Here is a 27,919-nt window from a genome sequence, read left to right as displayed (position 1 = left end):
TTGAGAACTCCTTTTTTCTTATTCCTTGTTGCAGCCGTGCGACCGTGCAGTTCGTTAAAGTGACGGTGAATTTATTAGCTCCATTAGTGTCCGGAGCGCGTAGAATTGAAAAACTCCAGTTCAACCAGTCACAGGTAAGGAATGTGGGGAGGTCTATGAGTCTCACTAGTGCCCTGTTACGAAATTTGAAGAAGATAAAATAAAATCCGAGCGTCCGTAGCGAATATGAAGGTAGCTGTAAATTGAGCAGAAGTAAATATAAGCGTCCAAACATGTAAAAAAAAACAGATCCCCATTCGAGAATCGACATTTTTCTAAACTCGATTCATCATTCTTTTCATCGCATACCCAAAATCAGAACAAATCTATTGTGCTCCCCCACGCGGTCAGACATCTTCAAGGTCTTTTTAATCGAGCTCCCACCGAACGGCGTGTCTGCAAATAGCTTTTTAAAAAGCTCGATCAAGTACTATTCATTATCACCACGCTTAGTACGCGCACAGAGTGGAGGTTCTTGAACCACCTCTGTGGTCTGCTCATACCTGAACTCCATAAATCAGCCTCATATCTTCGATACAGACCGCATGTCAACGGGGATAGCTTTTTTTTTCGCGCACGCAAATGCTCGCGGAAACAACATTGTTTCGCATAGCACAACGTTTGACGTGGGTTGGACGGCGGTTGAACGCAATTGTCATGTCTAAATCAACGCCAAAGGCCGGTTTTGGGTCGCCGAACAAAGAATTCCTTCAAGCCTTCACCGGCTCGAGGCACTTGACGAGTAGTTTTGCACAAATCGTCACGACAAACGGTCGAGGGCGCGCAATTCGCGTACAAACTTCAAACCCCGCTGCCCAATTCCGAAATAATCTTTCGGCACGGCGTCGGTAATTAATATTTCATCTGTCAGGAATTAGCGCCCACATGTATGCGGCATTCTCGAAAAGCGCAAAACCGCTAGAGAACTGGCCAGTCATCCGAACCTGACGCCAGCTGTTTGCCGATGCCGGATGCCGGTTTGAAGTGCAAATAAAACGCTTGTCTGAAGTAGGGGAATCAAACAAACCAACCAACCGAAAAAAGTGACTGTTCACCCGAAAATGAGATGCTAAATTTGGGCTTCTGGTGGTCGCCACTCTTCGACACTCGGTCTCGAGAGGTCCTCAAGAAATCGCGAGTCCTGCCGGGTTGCTGCGAAGAACACGCACACAGTAGTCCCAAAGAATACTCTCCTAATCCTGAAGAAATCACTACAGGAACTTCGTGGAGGTGCTGAGATGCCACTTAAAACTGTGTCTCTTCACACACGCACACGGTACTTCCGCGTTTCGGTACACGTCCGGTGACGGATCATCCGCTACCGCTGGAGGGACGTTTCTGCTGATAAAGCAAACAAGTTCAAGGGCTCGTTACCACCGTGAACTCGACGAGCCTGACGTTCGAAGCTGACATGTTTTCGGTGAGTCGCACCGTTGGTGACATTGCCGGTCGGTCAATGCTCGTTAAAACGGGCGTGCATTTCCCACCCAAAAACCCCCACCACTATTGTGAACAGGTTTTTATTGGTGTCGGTTTAAGGGTCGTATTTCGGACCGCCAACGTTTCGCTTTACACTCCGGGCCCCAGGTGACAGCTTCTATGCCTACTTGGATCCTCGCTCTGCGTTAGTAACGAGAGCTTAGTAGCCAGGTCGCGCAGGTAGGTAGGGCCTGCAATTAAAAGTGCCCTCCACCTGGGTCGATTGGCCGAGAGTTGATTAAACTACGCGCGCACACACAGGCTCGATTAATGAGCGTACCTCTCGCGAGGCGAAAGGTTACGCAGTGTATTTAAACAAAGCGTTACGCGATCACGATCCACCGGCTACAATGTACGAAGCGAGTCTCTTCGCTCGTCACCCAAACGAGCTGCTTAGGTGACGTTAAAAGGGTGGAAAGATCACTATCGCAGCGAGATTGAAATGGATGAGATAGAACGGTTGATTCTTGTCTTCTAAAAATGACAGTTGCTTTCGTGGTGCTCGAGCGTGGAATGTCACGACGATCATCTGCGGGGATGAGTTTGAATAATTCATGCCTAATGCATGCTCACCCGCTCAATAGAACGATATCCGTTATTACTACACTGCTTCATTTTGAGCTTGCTTGTTCGCCGTGTGACCAGCGTGGCCACATTTCGCACGTGCGTGCTAATATGTCCCGTCAACCAGGCTCGTACGTATTTCCGCATTCGAGGGAAAAGACGCAAAAAAAAGTATCCCATCCGTACCGCACCTAGCGCTCAATTACTCACCTCGTCAAACCGGCCAGAAAGACGTGTGGGGGGGTCAAATATAATTTTTGGCAAACAAAGCGAACTCCAGTTATCCGGTCGCACAAAACAAACCCACCATCGGATATTACTTTCACCTTGACCGTGACCATGCGGCATGGTGATTTTTTCGGCGGGCCCCATTGTCGGACCGGTGTAATTGACGGAGTGGTGTTTCGCTCGTTACGCTCTGCATCGGGTACGATGATTGATGCGAGTGATTCGGACGTCATGCTGAGATAAGTGCAGGCAACCACCGGAAGCTGAATGCGTAGACCTGATCTGCGCACTTGCACTTTGTCGATCAGATCGCAACAAGGAAGATGGAGCCAGCATCGATCACTGATCGATCACTGATCAAGGTCCCGAACGTGCAGGGAAGCGCCAGTAAAATATTCACAAACTATCGGAGTGGATTCGTTTTTACAGTGGTTAGAACTAAATCGAATGCCAACCCTAACGATGCGGTGCTTCTTCCGCGTTCGACATAGGAAAAGTCTCCAGCCGCTCGTTCGAAGGTCGACTGATCGACTGATCGATCAATAGGCGAAATAATTTCCCAACCTTCAGCTGGCCAGCCGTAATGTGCCGTAATGTCGTAAAGCGTAATGTCGTCAGGCTGCATACCGATGCTTATCTCGCACCATGGAGGCGCACCGGACGGATTTACGCCACCGTTTAACGGAAGCATCAGGCGAGAAGTAATTATTCTCCGGTTTGCCTTCTTCTCGCAAGCGCCTTCAAGCCGGAGGTGTGATGAACGGGTGCATCCCGTGGTCCGAAGATGCACCGAGGGTCGTGCCAGGAATAGCTGTACTGGTAAGAATTCACACGCGAGCTAATTATGTGTTGCTCTTCGCTCACCGTTTAACCGTTCACGGTCAAGGTCGTTAAACAGTGGACTACTATGGACGAGCGCGAAGAAAGCCGTTCCGAGCGTTGAACTAAACCAATTCAGCGTGGCTAGAAAATATGAGGCCTATTTGCATAAATATGATTATATAAACCTAATAAGGCGTCTTAGCGATCGACCAGGAGAACAAGCGGAATGATAATTTTGGGCAATAATATTCCATTCCAACGGGTTTCGAAGCCCAGCTTTTCAGTTCTCCCCCAACGCGAGTATCCCTTTGATTTGACGTCAATATCGACGATTGCATTCCACGCTTGCGTCAAAAGGCAGCCCCAATCGATGGTATCTCGCGAGAACGTGTTCTAACTGCTGTGAGGACGTTTTTAAAATTCGTGGATATTTATAACGTAGGGCCACCGGCCGATGGGAAGACGATGCCACGAGAACCTGTTTGAATTTGGGCGCTTGTTACAAAACCCATCGAATGCGTTGATTCGTAGCCGTGGGCTATGGAAGCTCTATTGGGTGAATTGGGATAGATCATATCTGTTACCTCAGTATATAGGAATTCCATTTGTCAAACGAATGTTCTAGCCTGCAGGTTTGCTAGGTGAAAAAAAAACAAATAGCAGCAATCAGATTCGTTCCTGTCGTCAGCTCGCTTGATGTCGGAATGCTACATTTGCTAAACTCCTCTGTTTTTTGTTTGCGAAAATCAAAACCCCCATTCGCCCATTTGCCCAAACCACACGATTGACGCACTCCCGGGCTCGTTCGATGGCTTGTTTGCGTTGAAACAATCCCAAAAGCCTGAGTGCAAAAACCCTCTCTCTCTCTCATTTCCTCAACACAAAACCATCCCGAATTCGGTCACCAACCGAGTGGTGACGCTTAGTCCGGATTATCAGCACCACTTGGGCGTTGTGAGCGGGATTTTGCTGCGACTAATTCCCAAACCATCCGAACCAGCGCTAGTTCGTCACGGTTATCCGGCTCTTGCCTCAACGTTTCGGGGAGTTTTGTCGGGCTGCTTGTCCCAACGACCGATGAGAGGGTGATAAATTTTTCATCACTCCCCCAGGAGGGATGCTACGGCACGCACAACAGCACGACGCGGTGCCGCATGATTTATGGAAGGGATGCGAGCTGAGTTGAGAACGAGAGCCGTTTAACATGCACCGAATGGCGACGTCGGCGACGGCGGCAAAATCCCACCGAGATCAATCGGCCATCGTTGACAGAGCTTCCGGTAGCGGTAGCGTGTCGCAGCCTAGCCGCGAGATCCTGCTCGTCGACGCCATTCAACCGAGGACCTCCAGCCGGGGACAATTTATGGTTCCAGCATGTTCGAAAACGAAAGCGAACCTAGCGTCATCTGCTTGCGAACGGAAGTGCGCGTGAAAAGTGCATGCGTACGGAGGGGTTGTAAACAAAACCCAGCCCAACCTTGACCACACACACGCTCCGGTTGGCAGGTTGCGAGGTGCATCGGGCCATCCATCCATCGACACACACCCCGTACACCTTGACTGGGTGCGCTTGGGCCGGTTTTGCGCTCGATATGGGTTGGAGCGGAGAATGTGGAGCACAGGTAGAACGAATTGATAAGCTCGTGGAACTGGCGGTTTTTGAATGTCGGAGGTCACAGCACGCCTTAGGTTGGTTTTGGTTCATGAAAGGGCACAGCGTGCAATTCCGGACGGTTAAGGAAGCTACAAATGGACAATTTGAATGACACTGTGCATTTTAATCATGGTAAATTATTGCTGTTTAACATGAGCCAAGCCAACTAAATGATGTAAAATCTGCAATGAGAAATGCCGTCTACATGGAACGAACAACATATCAAGCGATGTTTCTATGGGCTCCTTAAAACCCTGGCACGGTTTCTAACAATTGCCCGCCAATGCTAAACCGGTGTCACACACGCCTGCACTTGTCCTTCGATCGGTTCCTTCTGTGTCTACCGATCGCGGGCTACAATTACTATTAGGCCGTGATCTTGCCATATATCTCTCTCTCTCGGCGCATGCAGGCGCGCGCGTTAAAGAATGCCGGCAAACGCTTGTGTGTAATGGATCCTGCTGAACTGTAGCCAAATGGCTAGGGTGCGTCATTCTCTCAAGCAAAAAGCTTACTCGATTGAGCAAACAGCGCCAGAGTGATCCTCAAGTTAATACAGAAAAAGAATAGAACCGAGCTCTCCAGTCGGAAGCATCAATTATACTCGACGCATCGGGTGTGATAAGTTATCAAATATTTATCTTGTAATTGTCCACCTAAAGGGGAAGTCATTAAGGAACGCCTTACAGCGCTAATTGAGTGGCTCATTGGGGGAGTAAGAAAACGCGTGCCGCGTGCAATCAATTTATCATACAACGAACATCGAGGCTCGTGCCCGGGCGTGCTCACATTACAATGCTCAACCATCTTAATCTGCAAGGCACACGATCGGGAGGGCGCAGAGAAATGGCAACACCGTCGGCATTACAATTGCAGTCACACTACGATTACCTCAAGGTTTCATTGGTGCTATTAGCGCCCAACGATCTGCGGCGCAGTTTCCTTACCGAGCGGGGGTTGTTTTCCCTTCGAGACGGTTCTGATCGCACCATAAGGTGAATAATGATGCTAGTTTATCCGACGAGAGTAACGAACCGTACCGGTGCTGGAGGTGAGATAGAGAAGACGCAAAAAAGCGCATGATCAAGCACACTACCGGAAGCATTTCTTTCCCTCATCCGACGAAATGATAATCCGACGCTGGGGTTGTGACATGTTCTTGTGTTCACGCTTTCTGGAACCGACAGCAGGGCCAGGTTGTTGCCTTGTTCGGTCAATGCTTTCCAGTACGAGGGTCGATAAGGATGAGCAAGATGGCTAGGTGAGGTCCGAGGGTCAAAGTACCGTGATGAGCCTTGACTAGTGACATCGGAAGTTCTCAATTTCATTGACTGCGTGAACTGGAATTCAATAAACTTTTGTGTAACTATAGATTTGCCTTACGCTATACGGTGCATAGAAATCATAACAAGAAGCACAGCCGGAGCATAATCAATTTAAGCCCCATAAAACCAACAACCAACCGCCAATGATGGATGATCACCGTTCCGTTGAAAATGGCGCATCGCCGTAAAGCTGGGGCTGCCGTATTATTCCAATAAAAGCATCGGCACGGAAACAAACAAACCAAAACAAACTACCCGCAGCCGTCCAGTGGTCGTCCTTGAAGGTCGTCATACAACAGTTATCCCAAGAATCCGGTCCGGACAGGATGCGCTGCTCCCGGGCGCTTTCCTTTCATTTCTCTTGCGCCCTGTTCCATCGCAGCATCCCTTTGATACCTTGGCCAGTTCGCTACACGCGACGTCATGCCCTTACGCGCATTTATCACTCGCGTTGCGTGAGGCACACCGGCTCAAGATCGAATAAAATTTTATCGCCACGGTTCGAAGATCGAAGAAATTGGCCGCAATGTCTCGCGCCGGACAGCTCACAGGTCACGCGGTTGCGAGGGGAATTTCCAGCGAAAATGACCCTTTGTGGCATTGAACTTTAGTGTAACCATCATTCAAGGATTCGAGTGCGAACGTTGCCGGTTGGAATTTGGAGATTCCATGCCCACGGAATGATGGCAGATAAAGCACCCGCAATGAGACCCCGCAAACAGTGCTAGAAAAGCCGATAGGACACACCCAGCCGTTGTGGGCTCGTTGTTTGATTTATCGCATTAACCATTCCGTTGGAGTAGATTGTTTGATCGGCGGCATGTTGGGAATTAATTTCTGGCCCGCACTAGCAAGCAATCGAAAACAGGGGCAGGGCAGTAACGTGTCTTTGGTAAACCCAAGAGTGGTAGGCTCCAACGGTTGCGTACGGGCTTAACGGACATTAGGCGTTTGAGTGGACGTGCACGTCAAGTGGGCACGGGTTCGGGAAACGTGTCACAAAACTTCAGAGAGGCTTCAGCATCGCAAGAATACACGCAAGCCGCTTCAAGGCAAATTCAAATGGGCACGCTTCGCCTCGATAGCTGAGATCGTTGATGCTTTTTGACGCAGTTCTAGCCGCTAATCAGGTACCGGAGTCCGCATCAAGTTCCTCAATCGGACGATCACGTTCACGAGAAGAAACGAACTTTAAATTAGTTTTATGATGCTGTGTCAGAGCGGTACAACGGGCAACGGCAACGACAACTATTACCAACACTCCAGCACTAACGGACATCACACTTTAAACTGGTTCTCTCGATCTAGGCGCCAAGGATCCGTTTCCTTCGTTTGGATTGCATCGCACCATACGACCAGCGACCCAACCGTTTCGTTCTGACCGATATTCTTTTCCGTTATGGTTTGCCTGTTTTATTTTTTTGTTGGTGATGCAGTATCTCAAGGTCAAAGATCAGGTTGTTGGGTTTCGTTTGCGTGCCGTTAATGTACGCATATATATTTTTTTTGCTTTCACGACGTATTAACACATCGTCGCACATCAACCCAAACGAAGCCGTCGTCCGAAAAGGCGCTTATTATGCTAATTTATGCAAGATCAAATTCACAGTTGATCGTCGGACGAATTGCTTGCGTTTTGCAGATTTATGGGTGGGCTTTTGCTAGGCGTTACTCTGCCGGAAAAAAAAAAACAAACAATCCATTACGCTAAACGCATCTTTTACTGTCAATTAAAGGGATTTCATGAGCGTTATTTTAAAAATAAGTCTCCACCAAAACGATCGTTTAATTAAGTATCTCGTGCTACCGCTTTGCCGTACCGGTCGAATTTACCTTCGATAATCTTAATCTTAAACACCACAGCACCCTGCAACGATTACACAGCACCCAAAACACACACAGGCACGCAACTGCACCATCATGGCACCGGTGTGCGCAAGGACACTCACGCTTTCACTCTGCGGCACCACGCTTCTGCTGGTAGGTTTGCTAATGGCCACGATCCCGCGTGGCAGTGGGCAGGCGCTTATAACACCGCTCGATTCGCCACTGCTCTCGAGCAAGTACCGCGGGCTGCGCGAGGTAATGTTCAACTTCATCGGCCAGACGGGCAACAACAAGAATAAGTTTCTCGTAAACCTCAAGAAGGGCGTAAGTATACTCTCAGGGCCAGCAGCTACTCTTCTGGCACAATGTCCTGATGGCGTGTCCTTTCGTTGTTGGTGCACCAACTCTCCGTGGTGTGGTTTTACAGAAAGTTCAAAAACAGTTCGGTCCGGATGAACCGTTCTTCTGCAATACGACCGGTATGCGCAGTGAGACGGTTCCGACATCGGTGGATCGGTTACGGCCTGGCGATATCGATATTGTTGGCGCGATCGGTGATTCGCTGACGGCTGGAAACGGTGCGATGGCGACCAACATCCTGGAGGTGTTGATCGAGAACAAGGGCTTGTCGTGGAGCATTGGTGGCCAGGGAACGTGGCGTGAGTTTCTCACGCTGCCAAACATCCTGAAGGAGTACAACCCGAAGCTGTACGGGTACCCGACGAAGGATGGACTTTCGTCCCGGAAGTCATCGCTGTAAGTAAAGCTTGTGAAGGAGAGGAATATTGAAAACGATCGTGTCGGATTAATGGTTTACACTTGCTTGTACTCACCCGCCGTAGGTTTAACGCCGCCGAGGGTGGTGCCATGTCGCAGGACATTCCCTATCAAGCGCGGAACCTCGTCAAACGGATGCTCTCCGATCACAAAGTCGACATTGCGAACCACTGGAAGATGATCACGCTCATGATCGGCGGGAATGACTTTTGCGCTGAGATCTGCTATATGGCCACGCCGGAAAAGATCCTGCTGTACCACGAGAAGAACATCGTCAGCGCGTTGCGGACTTTCCGGGACTATCTCCCGAGGACGTTCGTTAATCTGGCCGCAAGTCCCAGTGAGTATGCACCGCCTAGGCGCACCATTACAGCGATTAACTGACGTTTTATCCCAATTCCAGAGGTCGACATTCTGGCACAATTCAAGAACAAACCCCAGGAGTGCGTATCGATGCACGTGATCGAGTGCCCGTGCCTGCTAGCGACACGATTCCGCCGACAGCGCCAACGCTTCGTCAAGCTGATCGAGGACTGGAACATGCTGCAGATGGAGATTGCCGCTCGGCCAGAGTTTCACAGCAAACCCGACTTCACCGTCGTGTATCAGCCGTTCACCATGAACCTTACGTTCCCGGAGACGCCCAGCGGTGGGACAGATTTCACTTACATGTCGCTGGATTGCTTCCACCTCAGCCAGAAAGGGTACGCACTGGCCTCGAACGCACTGTGGAATAACATGCTTGAACCGGTTGGGGCCAAATCCATGAACTGGGAAAGGGAATTCACACTGTTCAAGTGTCCCAGCGTGGAAATGCCATTCCTGCGTACGCCCGGGAACAGTTAGGATGCGTCGGCGTGATTGGGCCACGCGTGCTTGAGCGAAATGTGATATTAATCTTACCGAATGGGGGGGTGGTCTTGGGCACCCGGTCGAGGATTGTACGCCCACCATTCACGTCAACTCACGTGCAATTTAACTAAGCGAAGGTGATAGGGTTAAAAGCTCATCTTACATCTCATTGTGTTCATTGGTATGCATAAAGGATAACGGGTTCCAACATCAGCACTGCCACCGTAACTACTCATGACGGTGTTCTGCCGTACCTCTGCATCTTGTGTGTGTGATTTTTAAATGTTTCAAACATTCATTAGAAGTTATTTTTGTAACAAAATTTGTTGGTGTTTGGCTATGCGTTGATAGTTGCATCCGAAAAAGCAAAAAACTGCTACTGCTTTCGTACGTGAAAAGAAACAAAGAACTTTGTGAGGCAGTTACTGTGGCCATAAACGACGCACGCTGAGGACACATTTCGTTTTTCCTTGTTGCCGTCAGGTTCACGAACGGGCGGAGAATAAAAATCCGGTGCCGATAGCAACTGATTCCAGACGCCGTCCGTCTGTTAAGGCAAAGCATCACGGATCGTAAAGTGAAACGTGACGGCGTGAATTACAACACGTGGGGTAAAGTTTGATTCGTTTTCAATCCATTCAAAATCCAGTGATCCCAAAAAGGCCGGAGGTGTCAGTTAACTAGTTAAACTATTTATTTCATTCAAAGTAAGTAGAAAAACAGCAAGACAAATTAAATGGCGATAAAGGATAATTCATATAATGATAATTAGGATTGCTTTTCATACAGTAACTCATCGACAAAAGCAAAGAAAAACATGGATTTTGGAACTATATTTTTTACGCTAGTACTTGCCCTGGCAAATACCTTTTGTACATCTGCTCAACCAGAAATGACCTTCCTCGATGCTCCCATATTTAGAGGGATTTATCGTAACCTGCACGATCTGCTTTTCAATACTGTTGGTCCTAACAGTGAAAATCCAGCGCGGTTAAAGCAGGCTCGTTTACAAGGGGTAGGCACTATTCCATAAGACACGCGGTTTGGCTAGAGTGCCATCTGAGAACTTTCCCCTCCTTCTTTCTGTAGAAAATACAATCTCCTATCTCGATGGCACAAGATTTTCCGTGTGCAACGGAGGGTATGCGTAGTCCGCAGGTTCCAACATCCGTGCACAAACTGCGCCCTGGTGATATCGATGTGATAGCGGCACTCGGCGATTCGCTCACCGCCGGAACGGGAGTGCTCGCTACCGGCATCCTGGATCTAGCTATCGAGAACCGTGGTCTAGCGTGGAGCATTGGAGGGCAAGGTACCTGGCGCCAGTACCTAACTGTTCCGAATATTCTGAGAGAGTTTAATCCTAACCTTAACGGATACGTCGTCGCCGACAGTCTGTCGACGGATAAGGCCTCGAGGTAACGCGAAAGCTCTGCTTCATTACATTCCGAGCATATTTGAACGTGCACGTGTACTTTCTGCGGACAGGTTTGATGTGGCTGAAATCGCGGCAATGAGCCAGGACCTGCCGCACCAGGCGAGAAATCTCATCAAGCGCATGCAGGCTGATACGAATGTCGACATAAAGAACCACTGGAAGCTGATTACCATTCTAATCGGGCACAATGATTTCTGTAGCCGTGTCTGTTACCTACCGAGCCCGGAAAAGGCACTCTACCTGCACGAACAAAACCTAGTCCAAACGCTGCGCATACTTCGCAAGTACCTGCCTAGAACTATGATTAACATTGTAGCAACAATAAGTAAGTGAACGCCAAAACTTATACCTATAGTAACCTAACTTCGTTGGATGATGTATTTCCGCAACCGTTGTAACCGTCCTCACAGATGTTAGCATTTTGAGGACGTTCAATCCTCGTCCCGCACAGTGTGTAAGTACGCATTCGCTCGAGTGCCCGTGCGTGTTTGGTTTGCGGTTCCAAGGCATGCAAGCGCGTCTTGACCGAATCATGCAGCAGTGGAACCACATCCAGGAAGCCGTTGCCAACCGGGACGAGTTCCAGAACGTGACCGACTTCACCGTCAACTACCAGTCGTTCCCGGAGCGGTTGACGTTGCCAACGCTGGCGAACGGGGACACGGATGCAGGCGTCGCATCAGTCGATTGCTTTCATTTCAGCCAGCGCGGCCACGCGATCGCTGCCAACAGCTACTGGAACAACATGATCGATCAGGTCGGCAACAAATCGGGTTTGGTACAAAGAGAGTTTGAACGGTTCAGTTGTCCAACGAAAAGGAGACCGTATCTTGCGACGCAGCAAAATGCGGATTATGTTATCTAGAACGGGAATGGTAGGTAAAGGTGGTTAAATCAATTGTTTCACCTTTTATATAGACCCAGATATATTTCTACTTACAAGAGAAGAATTAAAGTGTTAATGGGTACAAAAAAGATTTATGATTGTTTTTCAAATATATCGCGAAATTTTTCGGAACGATCATCTCCACCATCTTGAATTCCTGTTGAGAAATAAACACGTCGTTAGTCACAAGCCCTCAGACATTTTTTTAGCAGCCACCCTATCGCTATCGAAAGTCTATCATTAAGTAGCTTACGTTGCACAGCGCGCGCCCAGCTTCGATAAGGCAATCGGAAACAAAACATTCGTGTACTAGCTATCCGCTTAACGGCTGACACAATGTGAGTGAAACACGTGGCGGAATGTGGGGTGAACATACGACACCATCTTTTCCATGTCAGCAAATAACCCACAGGAAACCCGCAACGATATAAACATATTGATATGAATACTTCAGTGGCAGATTAGAGGAAACGATCAAGTTCGGGATGAAATTCCGAATGAAAGCGTTTGTTCAAAGGAAGAACCAACTTAAGGAACCACACGATTCATTTGTTTTGCTCAACACGAAACTGCTACGTGAGAGCTTGCGCGTATGTAAAACGTTCGTTCTCAACGAGTATGCGTCAAAACCGGAAGAAAGTGCTCATGTTTTAGAGCAGTGCGTCAAACAAAAGAAAGGAAACGTCTAGTTAAGTTGGAACTTGAAAAAAAAAGACGTGCTAATGTAAAACTAAACCTTATCCTTTGCGTTGTTTCCTACTAGATTCTATACTTTTACTGTACCAGCAGCATTTGGTCTTATATGTTACAATATGACTTACCTTATACTGTGGATGAAAGTACATCAATCTCATTTGCCGTTGACGAATCTTCAGGATCCGACACTGGTTCATACACAGGAGATTCTGAGCGACTTGTATCGGCAGAAGCGTTGGATAAATGGTGAACAGCCAAATTAAGCGGAGTGGGAATTTGAATCGGTGCGACTGAAATCACAGGCATTGGAGGTCTCTGCGAAACAATGCGAGGCGTAAAAACGGAAACACGAGATGAACTTTGCTGAATTTCTGTAGTTGTAGGGAATCTGACGGGTCTTGGGAACTGATTGGCTACACCAACTGAACGACAATGGAGGCGAGCGTATGGAAATAGCATGCAATGACCATCATTCTTGAAAACTGCAACGTTCGTCCGAGTAGGACCGGCTCCTGGGCTAATTGAGGGAGCAGTAGGGCGACACTGCGCAGCAGATGTGGTTACACATGGACGTCCTGCAGGTGAATAGTTTGGCTGTTGCTCTATTGTCCGCGGTAGCTGCAATACGATACCGATGCCTTCTGGACGTGGTTGATGATGCTGTCCAGTCAAGTAATACACCCAACCGCTTTCTCGGGGAGGAAGCGATTCTTGATGACGAAATCTTGATGGAGGACTTGGAGAATAAAAATCACCACCCAGACGGGACAGAGAGAGCAAATTTTGAATGGCAAGCCCCGTCAACATTTGCGCCATTCTTTCATCGCCATTCGCTCGTAGTTGAGCAATGTGTGTAATCAAACGTTGGTTGTCTTCCAGAGTATCTTGTACATCTGACGCTGATAAACGAAGATTATTTCCGGCCATGGTCTCTGTCTACCACTTATTCGAGGCTCGATGTTAGCTACACTTTCATTACATGCCACACTTTAACTAATTGAACAAAGTTATCGGACTTGTTCAAATGTCCACAGCAAAACACAAAACTTATATAGAGAAGGAACTAGTTCTGACGGTGCTAAATTCGTTGATCGTCGGTTTGGTCGGAAGTCACTGCTCAACTTTTCACACCGGAACCGCAGATAGCGAATGTCTGGTGTTTCGCGCTAGCGTATTAATTCGAATTTTTCGAACATCCTGCACTATGGTCGGAAGCTGTCACTCGTTGTCAAAAACAAAACAATTACCCTCTGACGTTTGCGCTATGTCAACAAACAAACCGGAATGCATCAGCAACGTCAACAAATAGGCTTGCAATCAATCCGCTTGAAAATCGATTGAACCGGTTAATCGTTCTAACCGTTCTAGCCGTATAAAAATTATGTTCTAAAGTGCCAACACTTCTTGCCCCGTTTGTTAATAAGTTAATCAAAGACATGTTTTCCCTTCTGAGTACCGCAACCATGCTAGGGGCTTTTACAGCCCTTTTCGCCATCGTCTTTCAAGCCTATTTAGCTTCGAACGAATTGGTTAGGTTGACAATAATTCTGCAACATTTACGTGATCTAGAAGTAGAATTCCTAGTCCGTGGTCCACGCGTAGCAATTGGGTATGGATCTTGCAGTGATCTGCACGTTAGGGCGACAGATTTTCTCGAATACAACGAAAACATCGGGCTTGCTTTAAATGCGTCCGAGTACAGCTTTGACGACATTGAAAACGAGGAGGAGTTTCTGCTTAATTTTGCATACTACTTTCAACGCGGAGCAGCTGCGGAGTAAGTTCAATTGTGCTTAAAACTACACTAGATGTTATAAAATAGCTTTGTTTTTTTTTTTTCAGACGTTTCACTGCCAATCGAGAAATGTTCTTGAGTCTAGTTCAGCGAGCCAAGAAGTCGGCAACGATTGTGCACCATTGGGCGTTAGGCGGCAATGCGCCGGTCATAGGAACACGAATGGCGATCGAAGGGGCAAATGTTCTTCTCGGTGCTAAAATGTCTTCCAAGTAAGTGCAAGCAAAGCGATACCAATGAAAATCCGCTAACTTGTCTTCACCAATGTTTGGGGGGATCGATAGGTTGAAAACTCATCTACGACCTGAAGTGCGCCTCACAGGGAGCCTTATCGACGACGACGATATTCATCTGATTCTAGAGTACAATACCGGAGACAGCTGGGGTGATTTAGTGTCGCCTCGCGCCAATCGTTACATTCTGCACAATGATCACCATAATCCGTACCTAACTTCGTTGGAGGAGTTCAACTCCGCGTTGGTCGGATTTGCACCGGATTTGTTTGTCGTAAGTGGACTCCAGATGATGGACAACTACGTCTACCCGGATGGGGTTCGAGAACAGCTGCTGGATAGGGTACACCAGCAGATGCAAGCACAATCGCGCACAAAAACGCTCGTTCACTTCGAAATGGCCAGCTTTGTGGAGTTGGAATTGCTTCAGCTGCTCTTGCGAAAGGTAATTCCGTACAGTGACTCAATCGGCATGAACGAGCAAGAACTGGACAACCTGCAGCAAGTGTTGGAAACCGGACGGATAAGCCTGGTCGCCGATTGTAATCCCCGGTTGGCACATTCACTTGATCAGGCGCGCGCCGTGTTTCGTAAGTTGAACGAAGAACAACCCGCCAAATTATCCACTTCCACGGACGATGCGCTTCGTCGCCCGCTGTCTCGAATTCATCTACATACGCTAGCCTATCAGGCTTTCATCGTAACCAAGGATAGCCGGTGGATGCATACGAAGAATGCGGCCGCTAAAGCGTCGCTGACCGCACACCGGCACGTGTGTGCGAGCACGATCGTCAACCCAGACGCCGCCTATCTGCAGATGGACGAAAGCTTTGCCGTGTCGACGAAACCTGGTGCTAAGCGCGTGCACTTCAACAATCATGATCCGGTGTCTTGTTGGGAGGAATCGATTCCTCTGGAGGGATCCCGTTCCATTACTGTGGATATTTGCGTCGCACCGGTGTTGATATGCAAACACGCCAAGCAAACGGTCGGGGCAGGCGATAACATTTCCGGCGCGGGATTAGTATTGCAGATATAAGCCACGTTCTAGTGAAAAAACGAAGAAAAAAAAACATTCAACGTAAGACTGCTTATCTAGTGTTCACATCGAGTGATGGTTCCCATCGGTTACCATAAATGAACCTTAATATTTTAAACCATATTGAACCCCTGCTGACAGGCTCCTAACGTAAGGACCTTTTAACATCGCTGTAATTTGTTTGGACGAAAACATTCCATTTTTAGCTCTTTGAATTTATGGGCACTCTTAGTTAACATCTACAATGTTGGCTTTCCTCTAGCCATTCTTGCGTTTGGTTAGACAGTTTTAAATAAAACAAATTAAAGACAATCTCACGTGGCTGAGGTTGCTTCGAAAATTAAATCTTTATTATTTGATTAGTTGCGAACAAAAAGCACATAAAAACTAAACAGACTCAATTGATCGATTATCTACTACATGCAACAAATGGTTGTTATAAAATTACACTTTAAAAAATTCCCTTTCTCGAAGCTGTCCCATTCTCGATAGGATTTCGCTCCATAAGAAACGATATCGCTCCATCTTCTCGAGGAGCTTTAGCAGCAACTTTTTAAAATATCGCTAATGCAATTCCTGCATTCGGTGATCTCTGGCCAATCGGCCGCCATTCCGGACAGCTTTTGCTGAAGTCGGGTTACCCGTTTCGTGCCCAGTGCCAGGGCTCCGTGCTTCAGGGCACAGTTTGCATGGTGAGACAGCAGCTTGAAACAATACCGACGTGTGGCATTGTGGCGATCATTTTCGTAGACGGGAGTTTCGCGCACGTGCGTCCACGCCATCAACACGTAATCGAGCAGGGCGTCCCAATGCCGAGAGATACACAGGCTTTGGGATTGGTTGAACACGGTTTGCTTGAACGTGGCCAGATGGGTGGCGGCACGCAGGAACCCGTGACCGTCAGTTCTGTTGTAAATCTTTTGGTTCGGTACGCTGGCATAGATGTTTTTCTTAATTCGTCCCAGCTCGGCGTCAAGCGGTCCAATGTCGGGCAGTGACAATTCGCTTCGTATGGCACCTTCGAGCTTTTCGTCTCTGGCCACCATGGACTCGATTATGGCAATCAGCTGATCCCGACCGTAACCCTGGAGAATTGTGCCAAGCGGGATGGCATCGTTCTGGCTGTTCATAGCTGACTCATGTACCCTTGACTTCTTCGAACTGGAAGCTGGTGATTCCGCAAGACTTCGTTTCAATGGTGAGGAGAGTCCGGTCAATTTTGTCACCTCGGAAAATTCCTGCATGAGCGAACGCTTCCGTGGGCTGCTACGCAGAGTCATTACGGTGCTGGCTTTCGTGGGAGTTTTTGCGGGCGATGAATGTTGCGTTCTACCGTTGCCGTCTGGAGACCATATGACTTGCCGGCGGCGGCGTCCACGTTGGCGTATGATCATTTCCTCAGGCGAAACCGTCGGCGTGAGTATGTGGTCCAGGATGTTAGCCATCGGGCTATCGACGAGCCGAGGCGTTAAAGCATTCCGCTGGGTAGGCGTTCCAATAACCGTGCCATTCTGTTGCGGTGACACACCCTGCCTGACTGGGAGTTCACCCAAAGGCGTGCGGTTCCGTGGAGAGCCCGGTAGATCCATCTGTGGGGTCGAAATTATGCTCCAAAAAAATCAATCAAACCCGAATGATCAACTGATTATGCTTCGGAACTGTAGCGATGGGCCCTGCGCACAGAACAACGTTTGAAAGCTATATTTTGGTGATATTCAAAACACTTTCACTGGATTGGGGAACGGGACAAAAACGAGGACAATCTAGGACGATACTGGTGGTAACGAAAATAATGAAAACGAGGAAAAACTGCTAATAAATAGGACTACAACATAGAACACGACTATGACGAGATGTCACAGGGGGACGTTTGTGATGCTGAACTGCATTTTCCCGCCCGAACGAAATTTTCCGTTGGCAGTGCACCGTGGCACGGAGTCGGACAAAAAGGTTATATATTAACCATCGCAAATTGCACCATTGAACAACACAGAATGCACCATTGAACTATAAACATATTTACTAAAAAAAATGTAGAAAAAAAATAATTTATAAAAAATCTAAATATTAATACATAAATTATCATATTTACAACTGTAAATGTTTGTTTTTGTTTCGGTATTTTTTTGTAAAAACATGTAAAGTTTTTTATTTGATTTGCACAAAAATGATTGATAAAGTAATGCATTGCTATAACTTTAAATCAAATAGAATGATAAAAAATGAGTTGAGGTAATGTGCAATATCGTCTCTTAAATTTACAAAAAAAAGCAATTGACAAGTTTTACAATTGATGAGAATTTGGTTCAACAGGATTAAAATACCTATTGCTACGCAAAATTTGAGTCATAGTCAAGTAAAACACAACTTATATTTAACATATTTCCATCCAACCATTTGCAGCCGACGATATCACATGCTATTGTTTTCATAACATAATTTGTGAGGGAAGTCGCTGGGTATTCGACATATTTGATTAGAAATGCTCAAAAATCGCTTGAAATGTATTTTAAAAAATCTGAGAAGTAATTCTAATTGTTTTTTGATAAACATTTTTAAATACTCAAATCATTATAAATACTTAAAAAATCCTAATGCGACCTGCGGCTGGATCAACATTAGCTAATGATGAACTTATGAGGTTAATCTTTCCATTTTCATGTTTTCATGGGCGTATTCGGCTGAACTTTAAAGTAGACTCATAGAAATCTGTAGATATTGGAAAATCCCATCGATAATTCTTATGTCCGCGGTTTGTTCCGTGCTGCCAAATGGGGCAGTTCGGGAATTTCATTTTCTTGACATTCCAATGCCCTTTTGTCAAAGGGCTATAAACAACATACAAAACCACCGTATCGTGTTCAGTACGATCGTTGCGGACTTTTTCCGATGGAAACACCAAAAACACACAGTAAGCTTGTATTTTGGGACTTTTTGGGCGTCCAAGTTTTAACTGATATCCATTACAGATGACCATGAAGTCACGGGCGTATCGCGAAGTGGACGCGTCTGTAAAAAGCCTTCCAAACTGATGGACTTCCAGTCACCGGATGATATAGATCCGAAGCAGAAGAAACCGCCAGCATCCCATCGTAACGCTGCCAAGCTCTCTACCTCTCAAGTACACACTTTCCGGCCAACCTAACGATGCGAATTTTTAATGACACGTGTTATCGTATTTGCAGGACGACTTGCTTTCCCCTCACGATGATATGCACACCGAATCTGACGAAGATTCCCACTCGAATGCGTCCAGCGGAAGCGAATCTTTCAGCAGCGATGACGACGCTATGGATCTGGAAGAAGCGGGCTTGGACGATGCTAACAGAAGTGAAGGAGAACTTATGATTGACTCTCCTTCGAAAAAGGTAACACCAGCCGCGAGATGGGGAAAGATGGCACAAGATTTTATTTCGCTTATCGTGTGTCTTTAGCACGCAGCAAAAAGGAAACCCGACAAACGGAGACGTTCTGGCAAAGGTTCCAAATCCAGTCCCAGATCCGGAACGAAGCGTAAGACTACTAAGAAACGTACCAAATCAAGCTCGCTCTCGCAGAAGAAGAAGGAAAAATCTACTCCATCGAAACCACCAGGTTGTCTACCGACGGACGTAGCAGCCCACCTCAGCCTATTGGGAGACAGTCTGACCATCATAGGAGCACGATTGAAGGAGCATGAGGTAAGTCCTTCGTTGGTTTGCACCATGAGTTTGCCAAAAGATCCCAGTTAAAAAATCTTGCTAAATTATGATCTTACAGGGACAAATCACTGTCTCTGGAAGTTTGTCCGTACTCCTAGACAGCCTTATCTGCTCTCTGGGGCCTCTTATGTGCTTGACGCTTCAAATCCCAGGTTTGGATAGAAATTCGGACCATTTGAAGGATCTCTTCCGTAACACTTTGGATAACATTGCCTACGTAATGCCGGGTCTGTAGCCGACGAGCGATAGCGGACATTTTATTTTCAACTGTGAATTTTCTAGCTTTAATGTAATGCTTATATTACTATTTAGTTCATAGTCGTAACGGATGGACAAATAAACAACAATGAATTTGTTCTCTTTATTCTCATCGGTTTATTTCGTTAGTATGGTTCATGATCACAATTATTCACACCTTTCGGTTTTACACACTGACTCCAAGCGTGGACATTATGCTGCCTTGAAGTAGCTATTAAGGATAATGATAAAAATATATATATAATTTAACGATGTGCAACACTGAATTGGACCCGAAGAACATCCGGTTCCTCACATCCTTTGGGAAACAATCTAAAATGACTGAATAAGCAGCATGAGCTCTTCCTTCAGAAAGTCCGTCAAGCTCCTAGACTCGTTTTCGTAACAAAAGTTAAAGACCACAGTCGGCACCATCCGAAGATCGTATAGCGACTTGTCTAGCTCGTCCTGTTCATCGAGTTTCTGGCCACTGGGCGAAACGAGCGCAAACTCGGCAGATTCGTGCATCAGGCATGACTGTACAAACTCGTACACCTGGTTCATCTTTTCGTACACGTTGAACGTGCCCTGCAGATACACGCCGTTCGGGAATCGCACGCGAACCAGCGAAAACTTGTACCGGTTGATCGTGCGCATTTCGTCCTTCTCGCGCATGGCTTTTGTTTTGAGAATTTGCGCCTGCTCAAGTGCTTCGGTGCGTAGCTGCTGCTCGCGCTTTACTTCTTCGGGCGATATTCGGAAGAAGTCCGGTGGCAAGTTGCTCCGTTTCACCTGCGATGGCAGCAGCACCTGTAGGTTGCGGTCGAGCTCTACCTGGATTGGTTCGGCCGCCTTCAACGCTTCCAGCAGCACCTCGAGCGAGCAGTCCGGGTCGATGTTATCCTCCGACCAAATCAGATGTGGCTCACCATCCAGCTCGATCTCGGCGAATCCGGCGGCATGAAGGAAATCCAGCGCACCCTCGCACACCTTAATTTTGTCGCAAAACATCCGGTTGGTCATACGGATCTTTTTGTACTTCTCCTCGTTCGGATTGTTCGCAATGTTTTCCACGCACTTGGTCAGCGTTTCGATGCACACTTCCGCCTTGTCTTTGGGGTTGCAGTTGTAGATGATTAAGCAAGCCGTCAGGCCCCTATCCGCCGCGAGTTGCTCGTACAGAAATTCCTTTATTTTGCCCTTCCACTCCTTGTACGGGAGCACCTCGTCACCGATCATCGGGCAGCGGAAGAATACACCTTGCACTGCAAATCCTTTGCGTGTCTCGGCCTCTGCCGCGCTTTGTTCCTCCTGTTCAGACGATTGTCCCGCTTCTTTGGCTTTCTTCTCGGCTTCCAGCTCCTTACGAACCTGCGCTCGGATTGCCGCTAGGGACGTGTTGAATTCATTCGTATCCTTTCCTTCGAAGCGCGCCAATGCAGCGTTAGCCGCGGCTTTCGCTTCCGCCGAAAGTTCGTTGCGCTTGGGCGGAACGTAGGCATCCTTCTGCTTCGAGGAACTCGCCGAAGACGACGGTCGTGGGGCGTCTGAATTAAGCTTCCTGCCCGGTCCGTGCACACCGAGTTTCAGCTTTGCTTCGGCTGTCTTTTTCAGGAAAAAGTTCTTAATTTTACTCGGCATTTTGAGTGGGTTAGCTGCAGCAACCAAACCAAACCAAAACCGAAAGGCACGACCGCACGGCTGGATAAGCAGATGTATCTAGATCCGAGGCGTGTGTTCCTTCGGCAAGTTCAACCGTGCCACCGAGAGTTTCAGCTCTTCGATTTCTTTTGCAGTACCTACAAAATGCATGCAATAAATAAAAAAAACAATAAGCAATCATATTCAGCCCGAATATGCTGTATGAAACATAAGTCACTTGGGAAATGACTCATCGATCGATACGTACTCGGGCGAATAAAGCGATTAGTAATCCGGTTTCCGTACTTTCGCCAAGATAACGCAATCAACACCAGCAGTGTCAGAAGCGTGGAGGCAAAAATCTGCAATAATACTAGCTGAAAATCGGTGAAATCAAGCCACTGCTTACCGCTTCCGAGCGCAAGCTTCGCGAGCTGCAACGTTTCACTAACAAAGCACCAACCGGTGGTTAGAATATTGAGCTCGTACGGCACCACCGACTCGCCGACACTTTCACCAGCCTCGTCAGTATGGCCAGCTGTCGATGAGGTCGAAGAGAAGGATGCAGGCGAGAACTGCCTGCGCACGGTGCTGCTCACGATGAGCAGATAGTCCGATAGCACCTTCGTTATGTTTAGTGACGAGAGCGCATTGAAAAACATTGAACCAGCACAAATAATGAGAATGATGCAAGTGTAAAAAAATAAAACACGACTCGCGAAATTTCACGGCTCCGACAATGACGATGTTCGATATTTACGTTTCGTTGTTTTGCTGTCAGACAATGGAGCAGCTGGACGTGTTTACAACTGAACGCTGAGGTCGTGTTACGATTCCGAACGCAGTAGGTTTATGCTCTTCCATTGGATACATGCGTAGCATTTTCACCAGGCGGTAATCTGTCACATGACCCCTTTTGACGTTCGGATGAAAAAATAATAAAAAGTTAGTCTTGTGATCAGCGAAGTGCCCCAGGTTGAGAAGATAAATTTTCGGGCAGGCGTATTTGCTCTTCGCTTTCTTGCACCAACCCACCAGTATTGAAACCGACCGAAAATGCCCGTCTGCGGACCGAAACTTTCCCTGTGCGGGTTGATTATCTCCGTCTGGGGCATAATCCAGCTGGTAAGGACACGATTCCTTTAAAAGGCCTCGGTTTGTTTATGATCCGAGCGAAGGTATGAGTAATCGATAATCGGGCTCATTTGGGGGAAAAATTCTTGTTTTCATCTTGCAGTTGCTGATGGGAGTGTTCTACTACATCAATAGTGTGGCTCTGATTGAAGATCTGCCGCTGGAGGAGCACTACAAAACACCCCAGGAATTTTACGCCGCCGCTGACGTCGCGTACAGTCAGGTGATTACAATCGGCGCCGTCTCTCCGAACTGAATGATGTACAGTGGCTAGCAGATGGCGAATAACGCACAATTGTTTTTTAACCCCTTTTTAGAATGCTTACAACTGCTGGATTGCTGCCTGTATCTACGTCCTGACGCTGGTTATCTCCGTCCAGCAGTTCCACGCGAACAGTCGCTCAACGGTGGCTTAATTCTGCCGGAGAACACCATCACAAGATCCAAGAGCGATGTAGCAAAGAGCATTGTTGCATGTGTAAACGAAAGCTCTTCCTATCCCTGCGATGTAAATATGTGTTTGCCCCTAAAAACAATTTGTTTCCCTTCCGAGCACTCTCCGCACAACATTCCACCATCGTTGGAGCAGAACGTTATCATCGATGATCACCACGTTCGATCCCAAACTTGTTTGTTTTATATCCTGTTAACCCTGGTGTTTAGAGTGAACGTAAAAAAGGAATTTAACTTCCCTGCAGTAAGGCAAACCATCGCCAAGAACCAAACGTGAACAGCTGGTCAACATGTACACCTATTAACGCTTCAACGATCTGGTTCGCCGGGAAATGGCATCGGTTTTTCTTCTATCTATGCAAACGTACACTTGTTAGGAGTGATATGTATAATGAGCCGATAAATAAATTCGTAAAGTTCAAACTTCGCAGTGTTATTTTGATCAAAAACCACCTGGCCCGTGCTACGATTACATAGCGATACATAGCTGATATCAGTTGATTATTAATGTAATAAACAATAGTAAATATATAATTCGTCTAATCTTTTTTTATAGTTTCATGAATAGGTTGGTCGTGTTAATGTTTTCTTTCATAGATCGTTACAAAACATGTACCAATAAACCAGAAACCAGCTGTTCTTGTATTTTGAATTCTTTGATTTGGAGAAGCTGAACTACAACCTCAATTAATGTAACGAATCGTACACAGGGTTCAGGAAATAAAGTACATGGGAATTGTATTAGATGATAAATTAAATTTTAAACATATGTATTTGGCTAGCACAAAAACAATTTAAAAAATAACGGATTGCGACCACACAGGGGAGCTGAGAAATTCGAAATTGAGTTTCCTTTCCGTTTGTTCGAAGGATAGGTATAAAGGACCTTGTATACCTTGTATCTAATCAAATAAATTAGATCAATACTTGCTTTTATCTTTAGTAAGGCTTCAATACCCTTTCGTATGTTACTAAATTTAAGTCATCAAATTAGATAACATCGTGTCAATCTTATGCAGAGGTAATCGATGAAATTATTATGGTTATCATTACCGGTCCGTTTATACAATAAATAAATGTTAAAGATCGATAAATTGATACTCAGGGGAGCATTTTTAGTTTTCCAATTAATTCCAGTTTTTGTAAATTTAATATAACATCCAGTGGGAATTTCAATGGTACATCGATTTGATCGATCCTCACGTTGATCGACTAAAAAGACAGCGTGTCAGACATCTTACCCACGAACGTCATATCCTTGTCACTATGCGCGCGAAACCATTGCATTTTGTTGTGTTTAAGCATTGTGCAGTTGGTGCTGTGGGTGTTTTTGTAATTCAAATAAATATACGCTGATAAAATGTTGAACACCAGACAAAACTACCTCAACGCAAAGCGCTTCTCTGCGGAATTGGCACTGGAGCACATTATACCGCATAATGTGTGTTTTTATCTGATTCCACCAATCGTCGATCTATCGATCGACGAGTTTGAAAAGCTAGCAATGGAACGCCTGAAAATGTTGCGAATGCTCGAGCAGGTTACGGCCAAGGTACCGAAGGTTATGTCAGACGCCTGGAAAGAAGCGGCCCTCGCCGAAATTAACCACGAAGGCCATCGAACGTTTGCTAAATTGTGCCGCGGAAACCTAAATGACGACGTCACCAAAGTGGCCCGTAGGAGGGATTATCTGTCGCATTTTATTCTGCGCTTTGCGTACTGTCGATCGGAAGAATTGCGGCGCTGGTTCGTTACTCGTGAGATGGAGCTATTCCGGTTGAAGTTCAGTGCGCTATCGATGCGCGATATTAAGGAATTCCTAGAGGTGTACGAGTTGGACTACAAACCGCTAACGGACGAGGAGAAGGCAGAAATATCGGAGCAGTTGTGCGCCAGTACGGCCTTCCTGACGAGGCTAAAGGTCGAATCAAACGACTTCTATGCGGTACACTTCACGGAGGTGCTGAACCTGGTGCGCGAGCGCAAGTGCTTTTTGAAGGGTGGCACTGCGTACATACCGCCGGAGCACTTTCAGTACGTGATCGGTAAAAAACACGAAAAGTTGATCGAGGACGGCCTGAAGGCGCATCTCCGCATGTTGCCCACATTGGAAAATGACGAGCGGTTCTCAATGCTGCTCAAATCCATTCACACATCCTACACGGGAAAGAATTATTCGGTCGCCAAGGTGGGCTGCGTACCCGTTGAAAGCATCGAACAGTTGTCGAAGAAATCGTTCCCACTCTGCATGCGCCACACTCACGATACACTTCGAGTAACGCACCATTTGAAGCACTGGGGTCGCATGCAGTACACCCTATTTTTGAAGGCAATCGGCGTCACGATGGAAGATGCGTTGCGCTTCTGGCGCGATGAGCTTACCCGCGGTAAGGTGCCGATCGAGAAGTTCGAGAAGGAGTATGCGTACAACATTCGCCATCATTACGGCAAGGAGGGTTCGCGCGTGAATTACTTGCCTTTTTCCTGCATGAAGATCATCTCAGCACCCATTGGGCAGGGCGAAACGCACGGTTGTCCGTTTAAGAACTTTGATGCGAGTTCACTCAAAACCCGGCTCACCGGGTATGGGTTGAGCATGATCGATGCGGACGAGGTGGCTGGCTATGCGGCGAAAGGACACTACCATGTCGCTTGCGGAAGGTATTTCGAGGTCTTGCACGGGACGAAGCTCGAGGAACCCATCACCCATCCGAACCAGTACTTCGAGATCAGCCAAATATCGATGGAGGGTAAAGCGGCCGCGCGACCACGGCAATTAACGAGCCAACAACCAGGACGATGGAATCACAGCCAAGTGAACAGCCAGTCGACGCAGGATAGCTCGGTAACGTTGCTGAACCATTCGAGTACCCTACAAGGCACCGATGACGATCTGGAGTTGTGGGATATCATGGAATCTAAAGAAAAAGCAGAAAATGATGAGGAACACGAGAAAACAGTCACACCTGAGACACCTGAAGCTACGGAACAATTACCTTCTAAGCCAGGGACTGCGCAATGGGATGATGATGATTTCGATCTGCTGGAGTTGAACTAACTAATGTAATCGGGTAGTTTTTATTTATTAGTAAAGCAAGATCGCTTTTTCGCAGTTTTATGTAATTATGAATGTTTTATGTATTGGAAGCGATTTGTTGAACAGACGAAATGTTCGAAATTAGAGTTGGTTTTTAATCGACGGCTTGGCACAATCTATAGAAAAGACAAATCAAACGTATATTGCGGAATGTAAAAATATAGTAAATTTTCCTTGAGCCGGAAAATGAAGAACGTTTTCTAGTATAAAAAAAACAGCCAAATGATGTACAATAAACCTTAAATCGTTCTTTCTATCACTAATGCCAAATATACGCCTGAAAGTATGCATTTTTCAAAGAAACGTAGTTTTCATTCACGTGACCCACAAAAGAATAAAAATATACAACTCGAATACTGAGGTTGAAAATGAAAACAGAATCATTTATCTATATATTTTATTCACAAAAGATGACATCTCCGCTGTATTGCCCAAGAATCGCATGTCGTTTCAATACAGTTTTATTCAACACATGTGTTTTCTCTACACTGGGTGTGTCCCGTTTGGATGTCTACATCAGATTGCACGGTGCACGTTCCGTCCTATGGTACCTACGTAAAATGTATGTGCTATGTTTGATTGTAAAATAATATTTCCAATATTACATTTAGCAACGAAACGCGCCAGACCATTTGCTAATATACTCTCGCATTTAGCACTCGTACCAATACCTTCAAATTCATCCCGTTTCGACTTCATCGAGCGAGCGAAGGTCAACAACTCCACAACTGAACGCTTAAAGAGGCCGCCAGCGCGCGGGTGACGTAATTCTGCTTCAACGAAGCGCAGCATCGCTGAACAGTACCGAATCTGAATGGTGTCGCAGACAGTATTGCACTTTCAATATTTCTGTGTCAAAGGCGGAAGCTGAACACGTTCTTAGTGAAAATAATCACTAGATAGTACAATAAATGGACATGGACATTTTTATGTATTGCGAAAATAATATTATTCATTTTATTTGTGAATATCTTTGAAATTAAAATAGAAAACGAAATCAAAACGCTTACAAATAAATACGCTCAATGACTGTCTCTCTCTCTATAGCACATGGTGCTTCGTACAAGCTAATAGGTAATCGAAATTGCATTCTGCATATACTAAATTAGTATATCTTTCCCGTTCCGTTCCACGTGTCCACCTACATCGACTGGCACTGGCACTCTTCTGTCTTTACATCCTTACATTTATATACATTGCACGCCTATATAAATGGTACGCTAAAAAAGTGTGACAGCCAGCATCTTTCTCATGTGGAAGGGGTTTGTGTTTGCCAAACTGTCTGCCCTATTGCTATCCAAATATCCCCCGATTGGGATAGTTCCTTCCACTATGGCAAATCTATTACTAACATTCCGATCTCCGATAAAAATGCTAAGCTGGAGATGGCGAACAAATAGCTTAAACGTTTGAAAATATTCACATCCAACAAAGCTAGCATTAGTTTGATTGAAACTCAAATGGCTATGAAAAAAAAGCATGTTTTACACTGGCTTATTGTTCTATTCTGTACGATGCTTCAAAATGAACAACTGGAGACTGGGGAGGGTGCGACTGGCATCGTCGGTAATGGGTAGAATAGGTAGCTTAAAAAGCAGAATCGAAACAGTACCTAGGAAGCAAAGGTCACCCGGAGACGTTAACGATAACTAAAAACACGTAATAACTAACATATGACACTAGCATTGCATACGCACAGCGGCGCTTTCGCGCAACGGAATCGAACGAGTAACCACTTAAGAGAAAAGCTCAACCCAACGACTAGAAGCACTTGTTTCTATCGAATTTTAGCATCAAAAATTCGTCCTACGCTTTTGTTTAAAAAATATGTACCTTAACAGTTTCTCGCAGCTGAGACAAATGAGACACGAGTTTGTTCATGGAAAGTAATACAAACATAGAAACTGCTAAACACTAGAATTATCCACCATTTGGTTGCATTTGTCTCTTTCTTCCGCAACGCAACACGCTCCTAAAGACTATCAATTACAATACGATAAGG

The 27,919-nt window shown here is 46.4% G+C and overlaps 8 protein-coding genes across 8 annotated transcripts; 6 read left to right on the top strand and 2 right to left on the bottom strand.

The window, feature by feature from the left end:
• The first annotated feature begins 38 nt into the window (after positions 1-38).
• On the top strand, positions 39-9,852 carry LOC128725376 (phospholipase B1, membrane-associated-like). Its single transcript, XM_053819117.1, has 5 exons — positions 39-134; positions 7,975-8,262; positions 8,366-8,694; positions 8,781-9,055; positions 9,119-9,852. The coding sequence occupies exons 2-5, from the start codon at positions 8,032-8,034 to the stop codon at positions 9,559-9,561; spliced, it is 1,278 nt and encodes a 425-aa protein (XP_053675092.1). The 5' UTR covers positions 39-134; positions 7,975-8,031; the 3' UTR covers positions 9,562-9,852.
• Positions 9,853-10,384: 532 nt separating this feature from the next.
• Positions 10,385-11,870, top strand: LOC128724747 (phospholipase B1, membrane-associated-like). The gene is made up of 4 exons (XM_053818469.1): positions 10,385-10,582; positions 10,657-10,985; positions 11,056-11,330; positions 11,416-11,870. Exons 1-4 carry the CDS (start codon positions 10,385-10,387, stop codon positions 11,868-11,870), a joined length of 1,257 nt encoding a protein of 418 aa, XP_053674444.1.
• A 2,153-nt stretch (positions 11,871-14,023) lies between these two features.
• LOC128726413 (ADP-dependent glucokinase) lies at positions 14,024-15,700 on the top strand. The gene is made up of 3 exons (XM_053820221.1): positions 14,024-14,364; positions 14,430-14,594; positions 14,667-15,700. The coding sequence occupies exons 1-3, from the start codon at positions 14,024-14,026 to the stop codon at positions 15,652-15,654; spliced, it is 1,494 nt and encodes a 497-aa protein (XP_053676196.1). The 3' UTR covers positions 15,655-15,700.
• Positions 15,701-16,193: 493 nt separating this feature from the next.
• On the bottom strand, positions 16,194-17,243 carry LOC128724746 (uncharacterized). The gene has a single exon (XM_053818468.1). It carries the CDS (start codon positions 17,241-17,243, stop codon positions 16,194-16,196), a length of 1,050 nt encoding a protein of 349 aa, XP_053674443.1.
• Positions 17,244-18,543: 1,300 nt separating this feature from the next.
• Positions 18,544-19,590, top strand: LOC128726587 (HMG box-containing protein 4). Its single transcript, XM_053820401.1, has 5 exons — positions 18,544-18,565; positions 18,624-18,775; positions 18,840-19,022; positions 19,089-19,334; positions 19,414-19,590. The coding sequence occupies exons 1-5, from the start codon at positions 18,544-18,546 to the stop codon at positions 19,588-19,590; spliced, it is 780 nt and encodes a 259-aa protein (XP_053676376.1).
• Positions 19,591-19,730: 140 nt separating this feature from the next.
• LOC128723570 (UBX domain-containing protein 6) lies at positions 19,731-21,573 on the bottom strand. Its single transcript, XM_053817326.1, has 2 exons — positions 21,502-21,573; positions 19,731-21,391 (listed from the first exon to the last, which is right to left on the bottom strand). Exon 2 carries the CDS (start codon positions 21,231-21,233, stop codon positions 19,926-19,928), a length of 1,308 nt encoding a protein of 435 aa, XP_053673301.1. The 5' UTR covers positions 21,234-21,391; positions 21,502-21,573; the 3' UTR covers positions 19,731-19,925.
• A 626-nt stretch (positions 21,574-22,199) lies between these two features.
• On the top strand, positions 22,200-23,243 carry LOC128723015 (ribonuclease kappa). The gene is made up of 3 exons (XM_053816716.1): positions 22,200-22,358; positions 22,471-22,590; positions 22,685-23,243. Exons 1-3 carry the CDS (start codon positions 22,290-22,292, stop codon positions 22,781-22,783), a joined length of 288 nt encoding a protein of 95 aa, XP_053672691.1. The 5' UTR covers positions 22,200-22,289; the 3' UTR covers positions 22,784-23,243.
• A 937-nt stretch (positions 23,244-24,180) lies between these two features.
• LOC128724745 (DNA primase large subunit) lies at positions 24,181-25,878 on the top strand. The gene has a single exon (XM_053818467.1). It carries the CDS (start codon positions 24,181-24,183, stop codon positions 25,876-25,878), a length of 1,698 nt encoding a protein of 565 aa, XP_053674442.1.
• The last annotated feature ends 2,041 nt before the right edge of the window (positions 25,879-27,919 follow it).

Source organism: Anopheles nili, chromosome 3 (genome assembly GCF_943737925.1).
Source record: "Anopheles nili chromosome 3, idAnoNiliSN_F5_01, whole genome shotgun sequence".
In the NCBI taxonomy this organism is placed as follows: Eukaryota; Metazoa; Arthropoda; class Insecta; order Diptera; family Culicidae; genus Anopheles; species Anopheles nili.
The sequence above is the reverse complement of the archived record's forward strand: the minus strand, read 5'-3'. Positions and strand labels throughout refer to the sequence as shown.